This window comes from Salvia splendens, chromosome 17 (genome assembly GCF_004379255.2).
Source record: "Salvia splendens isolate huo1 chromosome 17, SspV2, whole genome shotgun sequence".
Classification (NCBI taxonomy): Eukaryota; Viridiplantae; Streptophyta; class Magnoliopsida; order Lamiales; family Lamiaceae; genus Salvia; species Salvia splendens.
The window spans coordinates 5009393-5028480 of NC_056048.1; the positions used below are offsets into that span (position 1 = coordinate 5009393).

At 36.5% G+C, this 19088-nt stretch overlaps 1 protein-coding gene across 2 annotated transcripts; it reads left to right on the plus strand.

Annotated features, from left to right (window-relative positions):
- Positions 1 to 10190: 10190 nt before the first annotated feature.
- Positions 10191 to 16024, plus strand: LOC121774709 (probable phospholipid-transporting ATPase 8). Of its 2 annotated transcripts, none has more exons than XM_042171581.1 (12): positions 10191 to 10601; positions 10699 to 11231; positions 11958 to 13318; positions 13388 to 13498; positions 13591 to 13867; positions 13975 to 14063; positions 14149 to 14257; positions 14328 to 14537; positions 14653 to 14778; positions 14866 to 14964; positions 15050 to 15241; positions 15303 to 16024. In XM_042171581.1, the coding sequence occupies exons 2-12, from the start codon at positions 10839 to 10841 to the stop codon at positions 15858 to 15860; spliced, it is 3525 nt and encodes a 1174-aa protein (XP_042027515.1). In that variant the 5' UTR covers positions 10191 to 10601; positions 10699 to 10838; the 3' UTR covers positions 15861 to 16024. The 2 variants fall into 2 exon arrangements, with proteins under 2 accessions (XP_042027515.1, XP_042027514.1); XM_042171580.1 differs by having other exon boundaries at positions 10191 to 10576.
- The last annotated feature ends 3064 nt before the right edge of the window (positions 16025 to 19088 follow it).

Genomic DNA, 19088 nt, shown 5'->3' on the forward strand with positions numbered 1-19088 from the left:
TAACCGTCGGTTCGGTGACGGTTTCGATTCGTAAAATCTTGAACCGGAACCGGCCTGCGGTTCCAAATACGACGGTTTCGATTCGTAAAAATTGTCACGGTTCCGGTTCGGTGGTTAACTGCCGGAACCGGAAACCGTGGGCACCTCTAGGTAGAACTATTGATAAAGTTTATTCTGTTAAAGTTTTGTGGATACAAATTGTACTACATATGTCTAAAGGTTGCTAATGATATACTCTGTTAAGATGCACATGTAGATGTAAAAATAGCTTGTGAGAACAAACCTGTGGCGGGGTAAACAAGTTCAGGATAAAAGTTATTTGACCAAGTAGGGACGCAGTATAACGTTCTTTTCTCAGAGTTCACGACACAAAGTTATATAATAAACACCATACTAAGTCATGGTACCTCACTCATATTTTCCTCTCCCTGCATGTTAAATGTTGTTATTATCTTATTGAGTATGTGACAACTATGTTGGTCAAGTCATTGGTAAAATTAGGTAAATATGCAAGTGAGATTTTCGTATTGTGAATAGTCATGTAAACTTTTGTTTATTTATCTATTCGTTGAATTAGTCCTGACCATTTTAACTATGGCGTCTTATGAGATTGGCTCTCAAATTTTTTTTAAGAAAGTAGTCCCAAAATTTTACCATTGTTTATAATCATTGAAAACGCTTTATGTCGTGACATCATATATAATAAATTATTAAGTATTCGGGTAAGAGCCATTACACCTAGTGTGAAGTCTGTGCAATGTTTGTCGTGTGCACGTAGTGTGTGCCATGTATGTATGTGTGTAGTGTGCATAGCGTGAGTAATGTGTGCACTGCATGTGCTATGTAAGTGCAGTGTGTATAGTGTGTGCTGTGTGTAGTATGTGTATAGGGCGCCCAGTGTGTGTGTGCTGTGTGTAGTATGTCTATAGTGTGTGATAGAAATCTGTGGGTTCCATCCTAAAACCAATTGGTGATAGAAGGAGGGGCCCATTAGACTTATATACTAGTTTCAGTTTTCTCTTGACACCGATATTGTAAGACAGTTATATGTTATATTTTTAGTTTCAATTGCCAACAGTGTGCAATGTGCCATGCGTGTATAGTGTGTGCAGTTTGTGTACAGTGTGTACAAGTGTGGGCAGTGTGTGTAGTGTATAATTGTTCATATTTCATTCCATGTCTATACTATTTGTAGTTACCAATCATGGGAATGAAATCAATGAAGATAATAATAATCCATTCCCTTTGTATTCTTTGCACTTACCAAACACAAGAATGGAATTGAAGAAACCCATAACAAGGGAAGAGTTATTACATTGGCTGCATCCCATATCTTCACAATTTTGTCAAAGGAGGAAATTGCAAACATATGGGAATTTGGCTTAAATTGAACATCAGTAATGAGCTGAGTATGTATGCCCTTGGACAGCCTGTGTGGTTGATAATTAAAACTTGCTTCAACCATATACGAATTTGTACTCGTCAAAACGGAATTCCAGGATCGCTAAACTGCACAACCTTTTTTCTCATGCCCAACAGTATCTAAGAATTTTCCGTGGGTTGAAAAATCGCATCATAATATTGCTTGGGTGGAGACTTCTGATTGGCTCGAAAGGAAAATCTGCAAAAACATAAATTTTTTGAGTAAGAAGTTACAAATAAAGTTATGTGAATACTTTATTGACATTTTCTTGCCATGTTCAATACTCTCTCACTACACATTGATCACTAATTTAAGTTTGACGAATTACTTATAATATTGCCAAAAAAGTTCAGTTGCCATGATATAAATCCTTATAAACACATTGTCCGTCGTATACTGCACTAAAGCATACATTCATGGGATGTTCGGTTGGCAAGATTAAATCTCATGATTAAATATGTGTCATGTTTGGTTCATAAGATTGAACCCTTCAACTTAATCATAGATGGATAGTCTCATAATAATTAGTCATAGCCTCCTCCCTCCAACTAAAATAATCCCACAACTTAATTCTAGATGGATAGTCTCATGATATTAGTCATGACAACCGAACGCCACCTCATGATACACATATACATGAATACCCTGACGTGCAAGTATTATGCGGATCTCGTGCAATTTATTTGGGGTGCAAAACATAAGGGGGTTGAAGCTGAGGGGTTTAATTCAAATTTAAACCCCACTATACCTTTGTGCCCATCTTCCCGTCCAGTTGTCAATGCGCTGGAGCTGCCCACTGCATTTGCACCGCCGGTAGCTTGGTCGCCGGTGTTTGATGTCCCTCGATTCCCTTGGATCTGCCAATTGCGAGGGATCCTCTTTTTGTTCATCTCGTCCCATCAGTCGGGATACCCGACTAGGAGGAAACACCCATCTCGGGTGTGTTTTCTTTCTCCACCTTTTTCATATTGTTCGGCTTTCGGTGCAGGTCGTAGACCTGTAGCGAGTCCTCTCCGCTACCGTATGTCACCACCAATCCCTCCCATAGCTCCTTCGTAGTTGGGTATTATTTCCGGACCTCGTTTATGAGTTCGGGTTCCATGTTGTTGATTATCCACTAGTTAACGCAATGATCCAACTTTTGCCATGTTGCGTGGCCTGGGTCGGTGGAGGTCTAAATCCCGTGCGATGTAGGAGGATAATACTCTCCCCCCAATCGCTCATTTGTTGAGGTTCACCCTAAGAGGATAGTTATCTCCCGATAATTTGGTTGAGATAACAACCTTGCCTAGGTTGTCCGGGTTGGCTGTCGGTTTTGGAGGTGGAGTTGGGGAATTCTGTATGCTCTGTAGGATGAATTCTGCAAACTTTACTGCAAAATCATCCGAGAAGTTCATAATTGAGCTATGGGTTTGCTTTTGTTCCTCTGAATCTGACATTGTGGTGTTTGTTTTGATGCAAGTTTTCTACCTCTTGGTCGAAAAGTTTGAGATTGGTATGTTTGAATGATGATGATATAAAATTCCAAGTCCATATTATTCAACCTGCTCTAGTATCATGTTTATTGATGATAACCGAGAGAGGGAAGAAACGATAGTAGATATGATTGGGGAATTTTTCAGTGTTTATTACTCACTTTTGGAGGCTGCCTCATTATGTAGAAGGATGTATCAATTTAATATTTTTTTACCTAATTTTATGATTTGTTTCCATTCCAACAGTTTTTGCCGGAAATTTATGAAAATGGTTCGGGCCAGGTAAAAAACACAATCCGTCAAAGTTTATTGGTTTTTAATACTTCTTTCAAACTTCGTGAAAAATACCAGATTTCGCGAAAGTTAATGGTTATAGGAACCAAAATTCTTAAAACAATAAATTTTCTTTTTGTTTTTATACATTTGAACCTAACCGAACAAAAGATAAAAATTTGGCAAAATTTGAATTGAACCAATCTGAAAAACAAAAAAAAAGAATTGAATTTTAAATTTTGATTTGGCTCGGATTGAATATTCAGTTTTCCATTATTTTGCTCAATCCTAGTGTGAAGTGTGTGTAGTGTGTGCAGCGTGTGTAGCCAGTGGTGGAGCTACGCTGGGCAGGCCCCCAACCATTTTAACTTTACCTATATATAATACTCCCTTCGTCCCACTTAAGTGAATGATTTTCCCTTTCGGGATGTTCCATTTAAATGACGCATTTCAAAAAATAGAAGCATTCATCTTTCTACTTTTTCCTTCTCTTTTACTTTATTATCTCCACCTAACTCACCGAACAAAACTACATAAAATCCGGTGGCAGAAAAGAAATACTCCCTTTAGAGTAGGATGGTGAGAGTATATGCATACAATAATGTTCTAATGGATATCTAGCTCAGTTCGTTTTTCCATCCGTTTGTCTTCTAAAGGATACCAAGTTCGAACCTCCTTGGGTGCAGAATTTGTAGCTTTTATATATATTTCCGAGTAAAGGTTAATTTTGGTCGTAAACATATGATCAAAATACGAATTTGGTCCAAAACATTAACTTTTTGGAAAACAGGTACATAACAAATGAAAATGTTGCCGAAGTAGTCCTTTTTTTTACGGTTCCGTAAAAAACTAACGGTTAATACTAATTGCACCGTGGCATGACCGTTAGTTTTTATTTTACGGAACCGTAAAAAAAGGATCACTCCGACAAGGATTTCATTTGATATGGACCTGTTTTTCAAAAAGTGAATGTTTTGGACCAAATTTGTGTTCATGTGTTTAGGACCAAAAATGACCTTTAGTCCATATTTTCTTTATATGTTATACTTCCTCCGTCCATAAAAATAGACAAGGTTGTGAATGACATAGATTTCAAATGTTTGTATTGTAGTAGTATATAGTATCATTGTTTTCTTTCATTTTGAAATTTCGCCCTTCATGCCTAGAAGCAAAGGACAGACAGTATCATGGGAGCCCAAATTGATTTTGATGGAAATTTAAATTTGGAGGCATTGACCGAAAAGTACTACTCCACTTGGGTGTGGCTCGTGGCAAAAAAATGTATGTCGTCGACTATTTGATGGCTGTGTGTATTGCCCTCTGTATATCATCATGTTATCGAAAACGAGTTTCACCATTTCCTCAGAAGGCTTCGGCGTGAATGTGATCTCAAGGTACTTCACATTGAGAGAGTAGTTTTATACTATTTGACTCCCAATCATTTGCTCATCGTTATCATAATTTGCTGGTTGTTTTGTTTTTGAAGTGAGACTTGATTTTCATTTGTGGAAATGCATTTCATTAAAATGCCTTATATGTGCTGTTATGTTGCTCATGTTCTCTAACCTTTTTCTTTTTTGTGCAGGTGTAGAATGGTATATGGAGAAAACCCATAAAGGTGGCTACTGCTAGCCTAGCATGTAGAGGATCCCAGTTGCAGCCTTCAGATGCGGCATGTGCTTCATGGAGACGTGTACAAAGTGCCACATGGAATACCACCCGCCAGAGGCGGACCTCTATGGTGCCTTTGGGGTCCCATGAAACCCCCAACTTTTGTATCTATTACTATCTATATATATATTAGCTTCACATAAAGCAAATATACATATGTTAGTGCAAGTGGTTGAGACTTTAGAGCATCCACAACGGTGGACGGACGGCGTCCGTCCGTGCCGCTGGCAAGGACGAGCTCTGCCGCCGCTGCGCTCTTGCCGCTGGCACGGACGTGCTCTTAGCTAAGAGCACGTCTGTGCCAACGTCAAGAGCACGAGGCGTCGACGTGGCATGCTCTGATTGGCCCGTTGATTTATCATTATTTTTTATTATTTTTTTAAAAAAAAGCGAAAAAATTTGAAACATTCAAAATTAATAAAATATATCCATTTTTTCCACACTTTTAATTTATTTTTTTTCATTATTTTTACCTCAAAATTCATACTTTCATCTATAAATAGTCTCATTTCAAACACAAAAAATGACACTATACCATCAACTCTCTCAATCTCAAATTTTAGGATTTTAATTATGTAATTTTTAATTTTTAGGAGTCTAATGATGTAATTTTTAGTATTTTAATTACGTAATTTTTTATTTTTAGGATTTTAATTATGTCGTTTTTATTTTATTTGTCATTTGTAATATTATTTAGGTTTTTTTAATGAATTTTAATATTATGGAAATGTTTTTGTTTAATTGAATTTTAAATTGAATTGTGCTCGTCCTTGCGGAAGAGCACAGCTGTGGGTGTTGTGCTCTTGCCAGAGAGCAGACAGAAAAAGTGGGTCCGGGCCCACAACCGTGCTCGCTGGCAAGAGCACGGTTGCGGATGCTCTTAGCCATCTAAGTTCAAATCATAATTCGTTCACAATGTTTCCCATTAGCATAGTTCTTTATTCTTTATTTTGACAACACTACCTTTTCTTTCAAATAGACAAGCTATTAATTTTAAATTATACACACTTTGCAATAACTTTATTTTATTAACACTTCCCATTTTTTCAACTACTTTTAATGATTATTTCATCACCTTTTTATTATTTGTCATTCACTATCATCTATATATGTTACAACTTTCTTACCAAATTGGAGTATGCCACAACTATATGTCACAAATACTATCATAACCAAATTACTACTGCACATATTGTTCTAACCCTATAAACATGAAGAATAAAGCAAAGTAAAGCTGGGAACAGAAAATAGAACCAGTTTGAGTTCTTTAAAGTGAAGCATTATTAAAATTTGATACCATTGAAAAAAAAGGAATTCTATTTTGGGGTAAAAAGGTTTGCAAAAGCTATGATCAAATGGAGTTGGTTAAGAGAAACATCATCATCATCAAGTGAGGCAAGCTTGCGTTCTGTTTTTCTTCCCTCCAAGCATACTTCTTTCCAAGCTTCTTGCATTGCACCAATCATTAAACAAATCAGTTTCAGATATCAAACCATCTCTATGTCTTAAGGGCTCGTTTTGTAGCGTGGATTGGATATAGCATGATAATTAACTTGGGATTAAATTTTCAGGCTGAAAGATGGATAACATCTTGATAAGGTTTTTGTGAATTTGTTTTGTAGAATAGATATTGCCTAGGATTATTTCATAGATAAAACATGAAATGACAAATATACCCTCATTGCATATATAAATAAACAATTAGATGTGCAATTCACCTTACCGGTTCAATTATTTGCAACTCTACTTGCAAGTTTTAATTCTAATAATTATTCATCCATCTCTAATTACAAGTTTAATTATAATAATTATTCATCCATCTCTAATTACAAGTTTAATTATAATAACTTTTTATTATCAGTTCTACTGGAATTCAAAGTAGCGACCATATTCCGTCTTAGTTAGTAATAGAAAAAAATCGAAAAAAATTCAGAATAATCAAGCATTAATTCAGAAAGAAATAAAAAGTTGGGTGAACATATTGTGGTGTTCTTTGCTTTTACAGTTTAACAAATTACAAATTAGAGAAGGCAAAGTGATGCATCACAAATTTGGAAACGAGAACCACTTTTACAGCTCTCGGATCAGCGAACAAATCTACAGAAAATTTAGGGAGGCTCAAGATCTTAGAAGAGCTCATCACTGCCTCCAGTTTGTGTAAAATTGTGCGGCAACAATGAATTTATAGAACACAAAGCTCAAGTCCAAAACAAATCATCTATCAATATCAGTGGAGTAAATGATGATTGAACAAATCTATTGAAACAATTTATAGAAAATCAAGACTCGGATTTGGATTACCAACATCATCACCTCCTCAGATTTGCAAAAATTGAAGGAGATGACAGATGTAAGTGTGTCGGCGGCCGTGGAGAAAGGCGGCCACGCGCCAGCAACCACTACCACCGGAAACCTGCACTACAGTCGCCGGCCATTTTCGGCACAAAGGAGAGAGACGCATCGAATCTATGGAGAGAGAGAGAGAGGGAGGTAAGTGTATAGGCGGCGTGGAGAGGGCGGTCGTGCGCCGGCGACCACTACCACTGAACACTTGCACAACCATCGCGGGCCAAAGTATCGTGTTGAGAGAGTGGACTTCGTTGAGGGGGGTAACAGAAAAGGAGAGAGAGAGGAGGTAAAAGAAAGGGCCTGGAGGGGAAATCTTGTTGAAACAGTGCATAAACCCACAAATTTTTTGGGATTAATTAACCAAGCCCAATAGTGAAAAATAGAACTATTCATGAGGGCCTGGCGGGCCGCCGCCTTTTTTTTCGGGCCTTGAGTTGTATTTATCCAAGCTACAAAACAGAGGATTAACAATGATAATAAACCTTTTCCATGTTTATCCCATCTATAAAACAGGCCATAAATGAATCCTTCGTCCTACATTCGAATTTCATATGAGAAAAAAATTGCGATTTCTGAGTCCATGCATGTTCACAACAAATTCATGATTTTTGGTTTATATTTTAAATTAATTTTTATTTTGATCAACCTACATATGTGTGTAATTTTCAAACTACAAGTATTCTACATGAATATTGGAGGAATAAATAATTTGTTGAAAAAATGATTGATAAATATAGCATACAGCATTAAAATAAAGATGAAACGGAATATGCTCATTTTTTGTCTTTTTTTTAAAAATGTAGAAGAAAAAGTAGAAAGGAGCAAATTTATTCCTTGATTGTAGTGGAGTAATAATTTTCTATAGTTCTATTTTTTTAGTGGGCCTACTGACATAACGGGCTGGGTCCGATTTGCACGTGGTCTAACTTTATCAAATTAGATGGCCCAATTTTCCCAATCCTTTTGCTTGTCACGAATTAACAACTTTTTTTTTTTCTTATATTAGACTTATACTTACCAATTAACACTTTAAAAGTCGAAGTTGTTTTATAAAATTTAATGAGTTTGGTATGCCTTTGTTGTGGGATTCACTATTTACAATTTTCATTACCACGTGAGATGCTTATCGAAGTTTTCATATATAGATTACTAGAAATATTTTAATATCATAGGTTTTTAATAGGGACTGAAAAAAATTGAATGCAATCAACTTGAAATTAATGATTAAATTGAAGTTCCAAATATAATTTACGTAGAAGAATAATTTAATTTAAGTGATTAGATGCTAGATTCATTTCTTATACACTTTGATTTCATGAGATCGAACTATTGTTGAATGATTTATTTTAAGTTTATGTTATGTAATTTTGGAAAAACAAATTGCAATGTTTTTTTGGAACATACATCTTTAAAAGTTAAAAATACATTGATGAATTTTTATTATTAGCTTTTAGCCCGAATAAGTCATTGGACTAACACAGAAATCCAAATGTTTAAAGTTAAAGTAAAAAATTCTCAGTATAATAAAATTTCAACTAGATTAGTCCACAACCGAAGTAAGACCGACCTGAAATTTGATAAACTGACCCGGGTGATGACCCTATAGTGAATTGTTAAATTACTAATTAATCTGGTAAATTTGGCTATTAGTCGGGTATACTCGATACCCGCCAATTAGCAACCACAGTACTGAACCTGTACTCGTATTCCTTTTTTTGCTACATTGTAGTTGAGCTAATATTTTTAATATAAAATACTATATATAGTCTCTCATCTTTCTTCTTTATTTCCTTTTTTACTTTATTTTTTCTCCACTTGACTTATTTAACATAATTTTTTAAGTATATAAAAAAATTTTATACTACAAAAGGACGAATTGAGTGGTTTTTATAAATAGCGCGTATTAGTTTTTTTAGAGACAATTACTTCCTTCATCCGCTAAGTAGTAACTTATTTTACCATTTTTAGACGTACGGATTATGTTATTTTAAGAAATGTTTACTTTTTTTTTGTTTATAGTAAATAAATTTCATATTCCACTATATTATTACTTCTTATACCCTGACATTCTAATACAACTATATACTCTCACGTCACTTAAAAATAGAAATTCTTTCATTTTTTTTTGTCTCCTAAAAATATAAACTTTTTATTTAAGAAACTTATTTCTCTCTAATGAGGTGTGACTCATTTTTCTACTAACATATTTTTTTTATCTTTCTTTTACTTTACCAATTTTGCATCAAAACTCGTGCTAATTCAAAAGTTTCCACTTTTAAGGACAAAAAAAATAGTATTACAAAAATAGATGTAGAATTCACTAGTTTTTTTTTTATAAAATTAAACAATTTCTTAAATTACGTACCAGTTAAAACATGTCTCTATACTAAGATGGAAGAAGTCATTTGCAATTTTATTTTAAAAGAGACTAGTACTTAACCATTTTTTGTGCTACATCACAAATTAAACATGGTTGCTAAACCAAATGCAATCAAATACTCATCATATTGCTCTGACCAATTTTAACATGATACTTCATTTATCTGAATTTCATTATCAATACATACTAATTTTATAAAAATACTACTCCCTCCATCCCATAATAAGAATCCTATTTTGCCATTTTTACCCCTTCCACAATAAGAGTTCTATTCCAGTTTTACCATAATTAATAAGTAGGTTCTACATTCTACTAATTTATTCTATTCACATTTTATTATAAAACTATATAAGTGAGACTCCTATTCAATAACTTATTCAATAATTTATCTTTATAGGAGTATTTCTTAAAACACTTATCATAATAAAATAGAACTGAGATGGAGGGAATAGTATTAAGATTAGAATACAATTTTTTTAACGAGATACGAAACGGACCAATCTTTGTCGTGTCAGCGCCGCATGCATAACAACATAAGCATTTAAGTAGCAGTCACCAAAAAAAAAATTAAAAATAAAAGGAAGAAGATCAACTATAATCATAAATCAAGACTAATACGATGAAGTAAACGGGTAAACCACAATGAGTAAAGCATCAACAGTTTAGTCATGCCTGCAGATGAACATTAACTAAAACCGAACAACTTTTCCCACTCTGTTTTTCCACATTCATTCCCATCCCATTTCATGTCGATTTGCCGATTCAAATTTGTCCAACAAATTCGACTCACAGGAGCTTCTCGAAGCAGCTAAATTACCACTCCAAACTCCAAATTCCCACCCTTTCTCTCTCTACAACGCCAAGAAAGAGACAAACGTGAGCCCCCCTCTCTCCCCCATCGCCATCACATATGCTCGGAAGGAAGGAAGAAACTTCGCGAACTTGCTAGCGAAGTAAAGAATGAATTTTTATGCAGTAAAGCTTGAGGTTTTAGGGTTCTCTCAGGTTTTCTCGACACCTCAATTTAGTTGTATGCTGATTTAATTCTTTTTCTTTTATTCCCCATTTGGGTTCTTTTGTCTTCTTCTTCTTGTGATTATGTGTGTTTCTTGAAATCCTTGCTCCAGCTCATTTGTGGATGGATTATCAGTGCTATTACTACTTTCGTTGTTGGTTGATTTGAGGGGCCTATTTGAGTTGATTTGAGCATTTTTCTCAAGTGGGGTTATGAATCTGGATAAGGTTTGAGGCAGGGGAAATATCAAATATGGCTAGTCCTAGGAGGAAAGGGATTCGGTTTAGTAGATTGTATTCATTTTCTTGTGTAAAATCAGCTTTTGGAGATGAACACAGTCAAATTGGGCTTAAGGGTTACTCAAGAGTGGTGTATTTTAACGATCCTGATAGTCCGGAGCAGACTCTGCTTAGGTACCCGAGTAACTATGTCTCGACTACCAAGTACACCGCGTTGAATTTCATTCCAAAGTCGTTGTTTGAGCAGTTTAGGAGGGTTGCCAACATATATTTTCTTGTGGTGGCTTGTGTGTCCTATAGTCCTCTGGCTCCGTACTCTGCGTATAGCGTGCTTCTGCCTTTGCTCTTGGTGATCGGAGCCACCATTGTTAAGGAAGCCATTGAAGATTGGAGGCGTATGAAGCAGGTTTATACTCTTATTGCTTTTCTCCTTTAAGTTGCTTTTGGTTTGTTCTTTCCTAATGATATTGATTTGTTTGTATGCTACTGTTCGTTGTTCATTTTGGATGGAAGAGCTCCCCTTGTGTTAAATTTACTTGTTTCGGTTTATCTAGAATGTGTGAAGTTTTGTAGTAGAAGAGTTATGTTCAAATTGGGCAGTGTAGCCTCAATGAGGAAAGAAATTATTAAAATTGGGAAGTTGATTGAATTTCCTTTTCTGATGGTGATGTAAAATGTTAGGAATTGTTTGGAGAAGGTTAGATTAGGCCAAAGCTTGTGAAGAGAGAATTAGGCCAATGTTTCAAAAATCATTTGAAGGGATGAAAACCTCGATGTTTCGCAGAAACACTCCATAGTTTGGACTACTTTTGTAATTGAGAAGCTTTGTTTTGATAGACCAGGCTATGCATCTCAGATTTTGATAACATTTAATAGAAGGGTTATTGTGATAATTTATTTTCACTAACCATAATGTGCTGAATTTTGGTGACTCCTTTAGCCATATGAATGCAACTCGTTGGACTCGGCAAAATTCGTACTTTAATGCAAACATAAAAAAGTGATGCTATTTACATTGCATTTTTGTGCATTGTATAGGAAATAGAGGTTATTTTGTTTCTTCAGTGGCTGTATTGTTCTTGCTTATTTTCTCACTTTTCAGATACACCTTGATCTGACAAACAATTTTCAGGATATAGAGGCCAATAATCGGAAAGTTAAAGTCTATGATAGAGATCATGGATTCCAAATTGCGAGATGGAAAAGATTAAGAGTCGGTGATCTTGTAAAAGTTCACAAGGACGAACAATTTCCTGCAGATTTGCTGCTTCTCTCTTCGACTTACGAAGATGGTATTTGTTATGTTGAAACTACAAATTTAGACGGGGAGACTAATCTAAAGGTGAAGCACGCTTTGGATGTTACATGCACTCTGCATGAGGATGATTCCTTCAAGCACTTTAAAGCCGTTATCAAGTGTGAGGACCCGAATGAGGATCTTTATTCCTTTCTCGGAACTCTTTTTTACAACGGTGAGCAGTATCCCGTCTCTCTGCAACAGCTTCTTCTGAGAGATTCTAAATTGCGAAACACTGAGCATGTGTATGGTGTGGTCGTTTTCACTGGTCATGATACGAAAGTTATGAAGAATACTGTGGAGCCTCCTTCGAAAAGGAGTAAGATCGAGAGAAAGATGGATAAAATTGTGTATGTCCTTTTCAGTCTGTTAGTGTTCGTATCTCTCATTGGGTCATTCTTCTTTGGAATCACGACGGAGAACGACATAGATGATGATGGGGAGATGACGAGGTGGTATCTTCGACCAGACCAGACGACCGTGTTTTTCGACCCAAATAGAGCGGCTGTGGCTGCCTTCCTACATTTCCTAACCGGGCTTATATTGTATGGGTATTTGATACCGATATCCCTATACGTATCTATCGAGATAGTCAAAGTTTTGCAAGTTATATTTATCAATCAGGATATGGATATGTATCATGAGGAAACGGATCGACCAGCTACTGCAAAGACATCGAATTTGAACGAGGAGCTCGGTCTGGTGGATACCATATTCACCGACAAGACTGGTACACTGACCTGCAACTCCATGGAGTTCGTCAAATGCTCGATAGCTGGAGTCGCATATGGCCGTGGTTTGACGGAAGTGGAGAGGGCACTTGCAAAGAGAAGAGGGGATGCACTTGATGACTCTGAAGTCACTTCATCTGCTAGCACGCAGAGTGACGATGGCATGGCACCTGGAAAATCGGTTAAAGGCTTTAACTTTCACGATGATCGGGTCATGAACGGTCAGTGGGTGAATGAGCCTCATGCTGATATGATCCAGAAGTTCTTTCGAGTTCTGGCACTCTGCCATACAGCCATCCCTGAGGTCGATGAGGATGCAAATGAAATTTTGTATGAAGCTGAGTCGCCAGATGAAGCTGCTTTCGTCATTGCTGCTAGGGAGCTTGGCTTCGAGATGTATGAAAGATCACAGTCGCACATCTCTTTGCGTGAATTGGATCACGAGAGCCACCAAAAAATCCACAGGTTCATTCTCTTCATATCTTCATGCTACATTATCGTGTTATCCTAATTTTAGTGGTGTTACTTTTACAGGCCATACGAGCTTCTACACGTATTGGAGTTTAGTAGTAGTCGGAGAAGGATGTCCGTGATTGTAAGAAATGTCGAAAACCAGTTGCTGCTTCTGTCCAAGGGGTCCGACAGGTAAATTTCTCTGATCCACTAGAAGTGTCTTGTTGTTTTGACACGAACCTTGACTTTCTTTCCTTGCCTCTGCATTCCATGCTTCTGTGCAGTGTAATGCTCGAAAGGCTTTCCCAAAAATCTCAAGATTTTGTAAATGCAACGATGGATCATGTAAAAAGATACGCTGAAGCAGGGTTACGAACTCTAGTACTTGCATACCGTGAGCTTAGCAAAGAAGAGTTCAGTTCATGGGAAAAAGAGTTTTTGGATGCCAAAGCAACCGTGGGTGCGGATAGAGATGCATTGATCGAAGCGGCTGCTGATAAGATTGAAAGGGACTTGATTCTACTTGGTGCTACAGCTGTCGAGGACAAACTGCAAATAGGGGTTGCTCTCCAACTTGCATTATCTTTCGTTTCTTGTTCACAGTGACGTGAATCCTCTTCGTCTAGATGTGTCCGTTCTTGATCTTTTTATTCGTATGCGCTCTCTAGGTTCCAGAGTGCATTGAAAAGCTTGAGAATGCAGGAATCAAGATTTGGGTGATAACAGGTGATAAGATGGAAACGGCCATAAACATCGGGTAAGATTAGTCGCCAATGTGGCCATAACAATAAAAGCAACGTGCTATCTTAACCTTAACCTTAAACTTGCATATTTTTCTGTAGGTATGCTTGCAGCTTGCTGCGAGAAGACATGGAGCAAATTGTGATTACGTTAGACTATCCAGAAATAATCGAGCTAGAAAAGAAAGGTGACAAGGAGGCCGTTGCAAAGGTAACGGTCCTAAATATCTCTGTTACTATTAAAATACGCCTTCTTCAAAGTGGTCTTGTCTTCACATTAGGCTTCACGTGAAAGTGTCGCGAACCAAATCCGACAAGGAACATTGCTACTAAGTTCGTACGAAGGGCGCTCTATTTACCCCGCTTTGATAATTGATGGCAAGTCACTGTCATTTGTTCTGAGCCAGAATCTGGAGGGTTCATTTTTGCATCTTGCAGTTAATTGTGCCTCTGTTATATGCTGTCGATCCACGCCTAAACAGAAAGCTCTGGTATGTCTTATCTCTTCGTTGCTCTCACACACGCAAACGTTAAGTTTTTGGTACTCTTGTGAATTAAGAATTTACTAGGATTGAATAATGCAATTTCACTGATGAAGATATTCAGGTTACAAGATTGGTTAAAAAGGGTACGGGCCGGACAACGCTGGCAATTGGCGATGGTGCAAATGATGTCGGTATGCTTCAAGAAGCTGATATTGGTGTTGGAATCAGTGGCGTGGAAGGAATGCAGGTAATCTCTGCTCCCGATTCCATAGCACAATCTAGACTCGTTTAAGACGTAAGGCTCACCTGTTTCGAAACTTGACTTGTTTATCAGGCTGCGATGTCCAGTGACTTCGCCATAGCTCAGTTTCGATTTCTGGAACGCCTTTTGTTGGTTCATGGCCACTGGTGCTACAGACGAATCTCTATGATGGTATAGTTTCATTGCTCCAATCCGTTCTCGTTCAAAACTTTTTAGGACTCATTTTAGTTGATATGGTAGCGCGATAACAATGCAGGTGTGCTACTTCTTCTACAAGAACATTGCGTTCGGGTTCACTCTCTTCTGGTTCGAGGCGTACGCTTCCTTCTCCGGCCAACCGGCTTACAACGATTGGTACATGTCGTGCTACAACGTGTTCTTCACCTCGCTCCCTGTGATCGCTCTCGGTGTTTTCGATCAAGACGTCTCTCCACAGCTCTGTCTGAAGGTACGGACTGCCTGTTATTTTGTCGTTGCATACTCGACATCTGATATTTTACGTGTCACAGAATCCCGAGTTATATAAAGAAGGAATACGGAACATCCTCTTCAGTTGGCCGCGGATTCTCGGCTGGATACTCAACGGGATCATCTGTTCGGTCGTTGTCTTCTTCTTCACCACTAGCTCGGCTGCGCAGCAAGCCTTCCGCAGGGACGGCCACGTGGTCGACTACGAAGTGCTGGGGGTGTACATGTACTCGTGCGTCGTGTGGACCGTCAACTGCCAGATGGCGCTCTCGATCAACTACTTCACGTGGATGCAGCATTTCGTAATATGGGGCAGCATCGCCTTCTGGTACGCGTTCCTGCTCATCTACGGTGCCTTCCCGCCTCTTTTTTCGACGACGGCCTACCAGGTCTTCGTGGAGGCTTGCGGGCCGAGCCCATTTTTCTGGCTCGGGACGATGCTCGTGGTCGTATTGTGTCTGCTGCCTTACCTCTTGTACAGGACGGTTCAGACAGAGTTCTTTCCTATGCCTCACGACATTATCCAAAAATGGCAAAGAGAAACCTCGGATGGTCGAAGTGGTAAAGTGAGGGAGAAAGATACATTGTTGTGTAAATAGGCAAAATGTGATAGTTTTTTGGGATTCAAAATGGTAAAAGCCCAATTCAGAGTTACAACTGTCTGTAAGTAGTAGTACAAGAGATTTCAAGGTAGTTTTTGCAAGGGAGTTCTTTTTCTTTTTTCTAAAAAATGATCAATAATGATTTTCCATTTACCCTGTAATAGCGTGAATCTTCGATTTTTTTTTACTGAAAGAGTAGTGTCTTACCAACTAATTTGTACTTCGTCGTCTAGTTCTTGCATGAGAGTTTATTTTGAAGATCAAAAGTATCTTAGATGAGAGGCTTTATAGAATTGATAGTTATGAAATAATCTATTCCAAATAATCATTGTTAGCCCAAATTATGGTGTATATCATCCTAATAACAATAACAATAACTCTTATTGTAAAAATAAAATTAATATACTAAATGAAATCAAAGGAAGAAAGCTTGTGTTTCTATGCAATACTCACAAAGGACGTAAAATGAATTCATCATACACGTACTTGAAAATTTAATGTGATAACTATAAAGGTGTTAATATAATTCGAATATGTTATTGTGGCCTAAAAAATCCATTTTACAAAATCTAACTAATTTTTGTAACTTTTTATGAGATTTTAACGTTGTACTACATAATTGCATAAGGACAAAACATGGATTCTTTATTTGTGGAGTTTTACTAGCATGGAAGTGTGGATTATCAAGAAAATTCGTATGCCCATTACTCACTAGGTAATGAAGAAATAAAATATAATAAAGTTATGTTTGACTTTGCTTTTGAGTCACGATCACATATTTTAATTTCTTTAATATAAAATGGATCTCGGTGTATATTGACAGAATCATATAATTGACATAATGCGTATTAGTCAAGGAAATATAAGAATTGCAATGCAAGCATATGATTTGAATTGATACTTGCCAGTTGAATTTGTAGACATTCTCTTTGAAATAAAGAGCATTGCATCAAATACTAGTAATTATTGGTTCCATTAAATAAATTCTAATCATTGGCGACGTGGCACACAATTATATAAATAAGAATAAAATGTTTGTTTTCAATATTGTCTGATTTAAATACTATAAAATATTTAATCATTTTGCATGCCGATTGCCGGCTTTGAACATGGAATCGGTCCCCTAATTATTTTAATTGTATGACATATTTTTTTGTGTTCATCTTATTTGATATGCTTCTTTATTCATTTATCGTAGAACTATATTCTTATATAATTATTTAAAATGTATGAACATAAGTATTAGTTCCCCTAGCTGCGGCCTTTTGTTTGCAGATGCTAACTACTTCATTCATTTTGAGCAAATACTTTGTTAATTTAATTAATAGTACATTTTTCTTAGATATTTTACTTAAAATATATTTCTAAATATGTTAATATCATTATTTTTATTCTATGCCTCAACGTTCCATGCATGTACCAAATTCAATCTGCAGACATTCAGTCGTGTGGTTTTCAATAGAGACATCTCATTATTTGATGACATGAATCTCATCCCAAAAATAATTTCTATCATTAAATATACATTGACAGTAAAAACCTAAGCAATCGAAATAGGAAATCTCAAAACACATAAATATTTTTGAACACGTAATTGTGGAGAAGTTCTAGAAGTAACCAAGGAGGATAGCTGGTTAATTGCTGTTATAAATATGTTTAGTCACTACTTAATTTATTGAATTTAATATCTTTCTAGAAAGCGTGCTATTTTTCCACTCTTAATTTAATTCTACGTATATCTTTGATTACGGCGTAAACTAAAGATTCCACTGGATTTTCTCTTGATTAACTTTTCTTGCAATTTGCCAAACTTTTTTCTCGAATAGTCAATTGGAATTTAATAGGTGACAATTGACTGTGGATATTCATGGATAAATTTACAATGTTGTTTTCATGCTATTTCATACTCCTTCCGTTTCATAACATTGGAGTCATTTTACTATTTCAACACATTTCTTCTTGCTTACTTTACTATTTCTTACTTTTTAATCCCTTCATCTCTCTATTTTTTTCATTTCCCACTTTATTCTTCCTTTACTTAACTCATTTAATGGAGTATATTTTTCCTTAAATCACGTGCCAAAAAGAAACGCCCCCACTACTATGGAACAGAGGAAGTAGTATTTAGAAAGATCAAGTTAAGTAATAAGTCCATCCTTTACAACATTGTCTATTTTATTTTTGGTAATTATTTCACTAATATTATTTTTACTTCCTCTTCAATATATCTATTTTACATAAAAACTAAGAATAATTAACACATTTATCTGACATTTATAATTAGATAGGAGTATACTATATCTATTTTTGGTAATGCCTAGATATTTTCAAGTGTTTGGTATCACATTTAACCTATCATATAATCATGTATTATACAAGGATATGTATCTCACAAATTTGGTCGGATAGCATTTCTGCCTAATTTCTTGTCTACCAAACAACAACGAAAAAATATCATTTGAGCTTATCTTACCACTAAGCCTGCATTGCTTATCTTACTTTTCAAATCTTCTTATATTTCATAATTCTTATCAAACGAGTATAAGAGCATCCCCATCCGTGCTCTTACCAACGAGCACGGATGTGGGTCCGGACCCACTTTTATTACTTTTTTACTCTATGCTCTTAGGCAAGAGCACAACACCCACATCCGTGCTCTTCCGCAAGGACAAGCTCAAGGGTCCCACCATTCTATTATTCAATTTAAATAAAAACATTTCCACAAAATTAAAATGCATTAAAAATACCCGGAATAATATTACAAATTACAAAAAATAAAAATTACATAATTAAAATTCTAAAAATTTAAAATTACATAATTAAAATCCTAAAAATTAAAAATTACATAATTAAACACCTAAAAAATAAAAATTACATAATTAAACTCCTAAAAAATAAAAATTACATAATTAAAGGCTAAAATACCCCCGTGGAATACTATTCATCCGGCTCTATCCCCAATGTTCTTTGGAGACCCCGTATCATTGCCACATGCGATCGAAGTTGCTCGGGGGTCATATTTGACCTATCGGTCAAATTGAGTTGGGCCAAAACCCCCACAATGAGTTGGTGGGGGGTTGAGGTGGCACAAAGGGAGCGGGAGCGGGGTCGGATGGAGTCGCGGCGCGACGGCGGTTGGCCGTCGACTTCTTCCTTCCTTGCGGTCGGCGTTAGGAACTACTCCGGCCGGCGTCGGGGCTACCCAAGTTAGCTCCGGCGAACTGG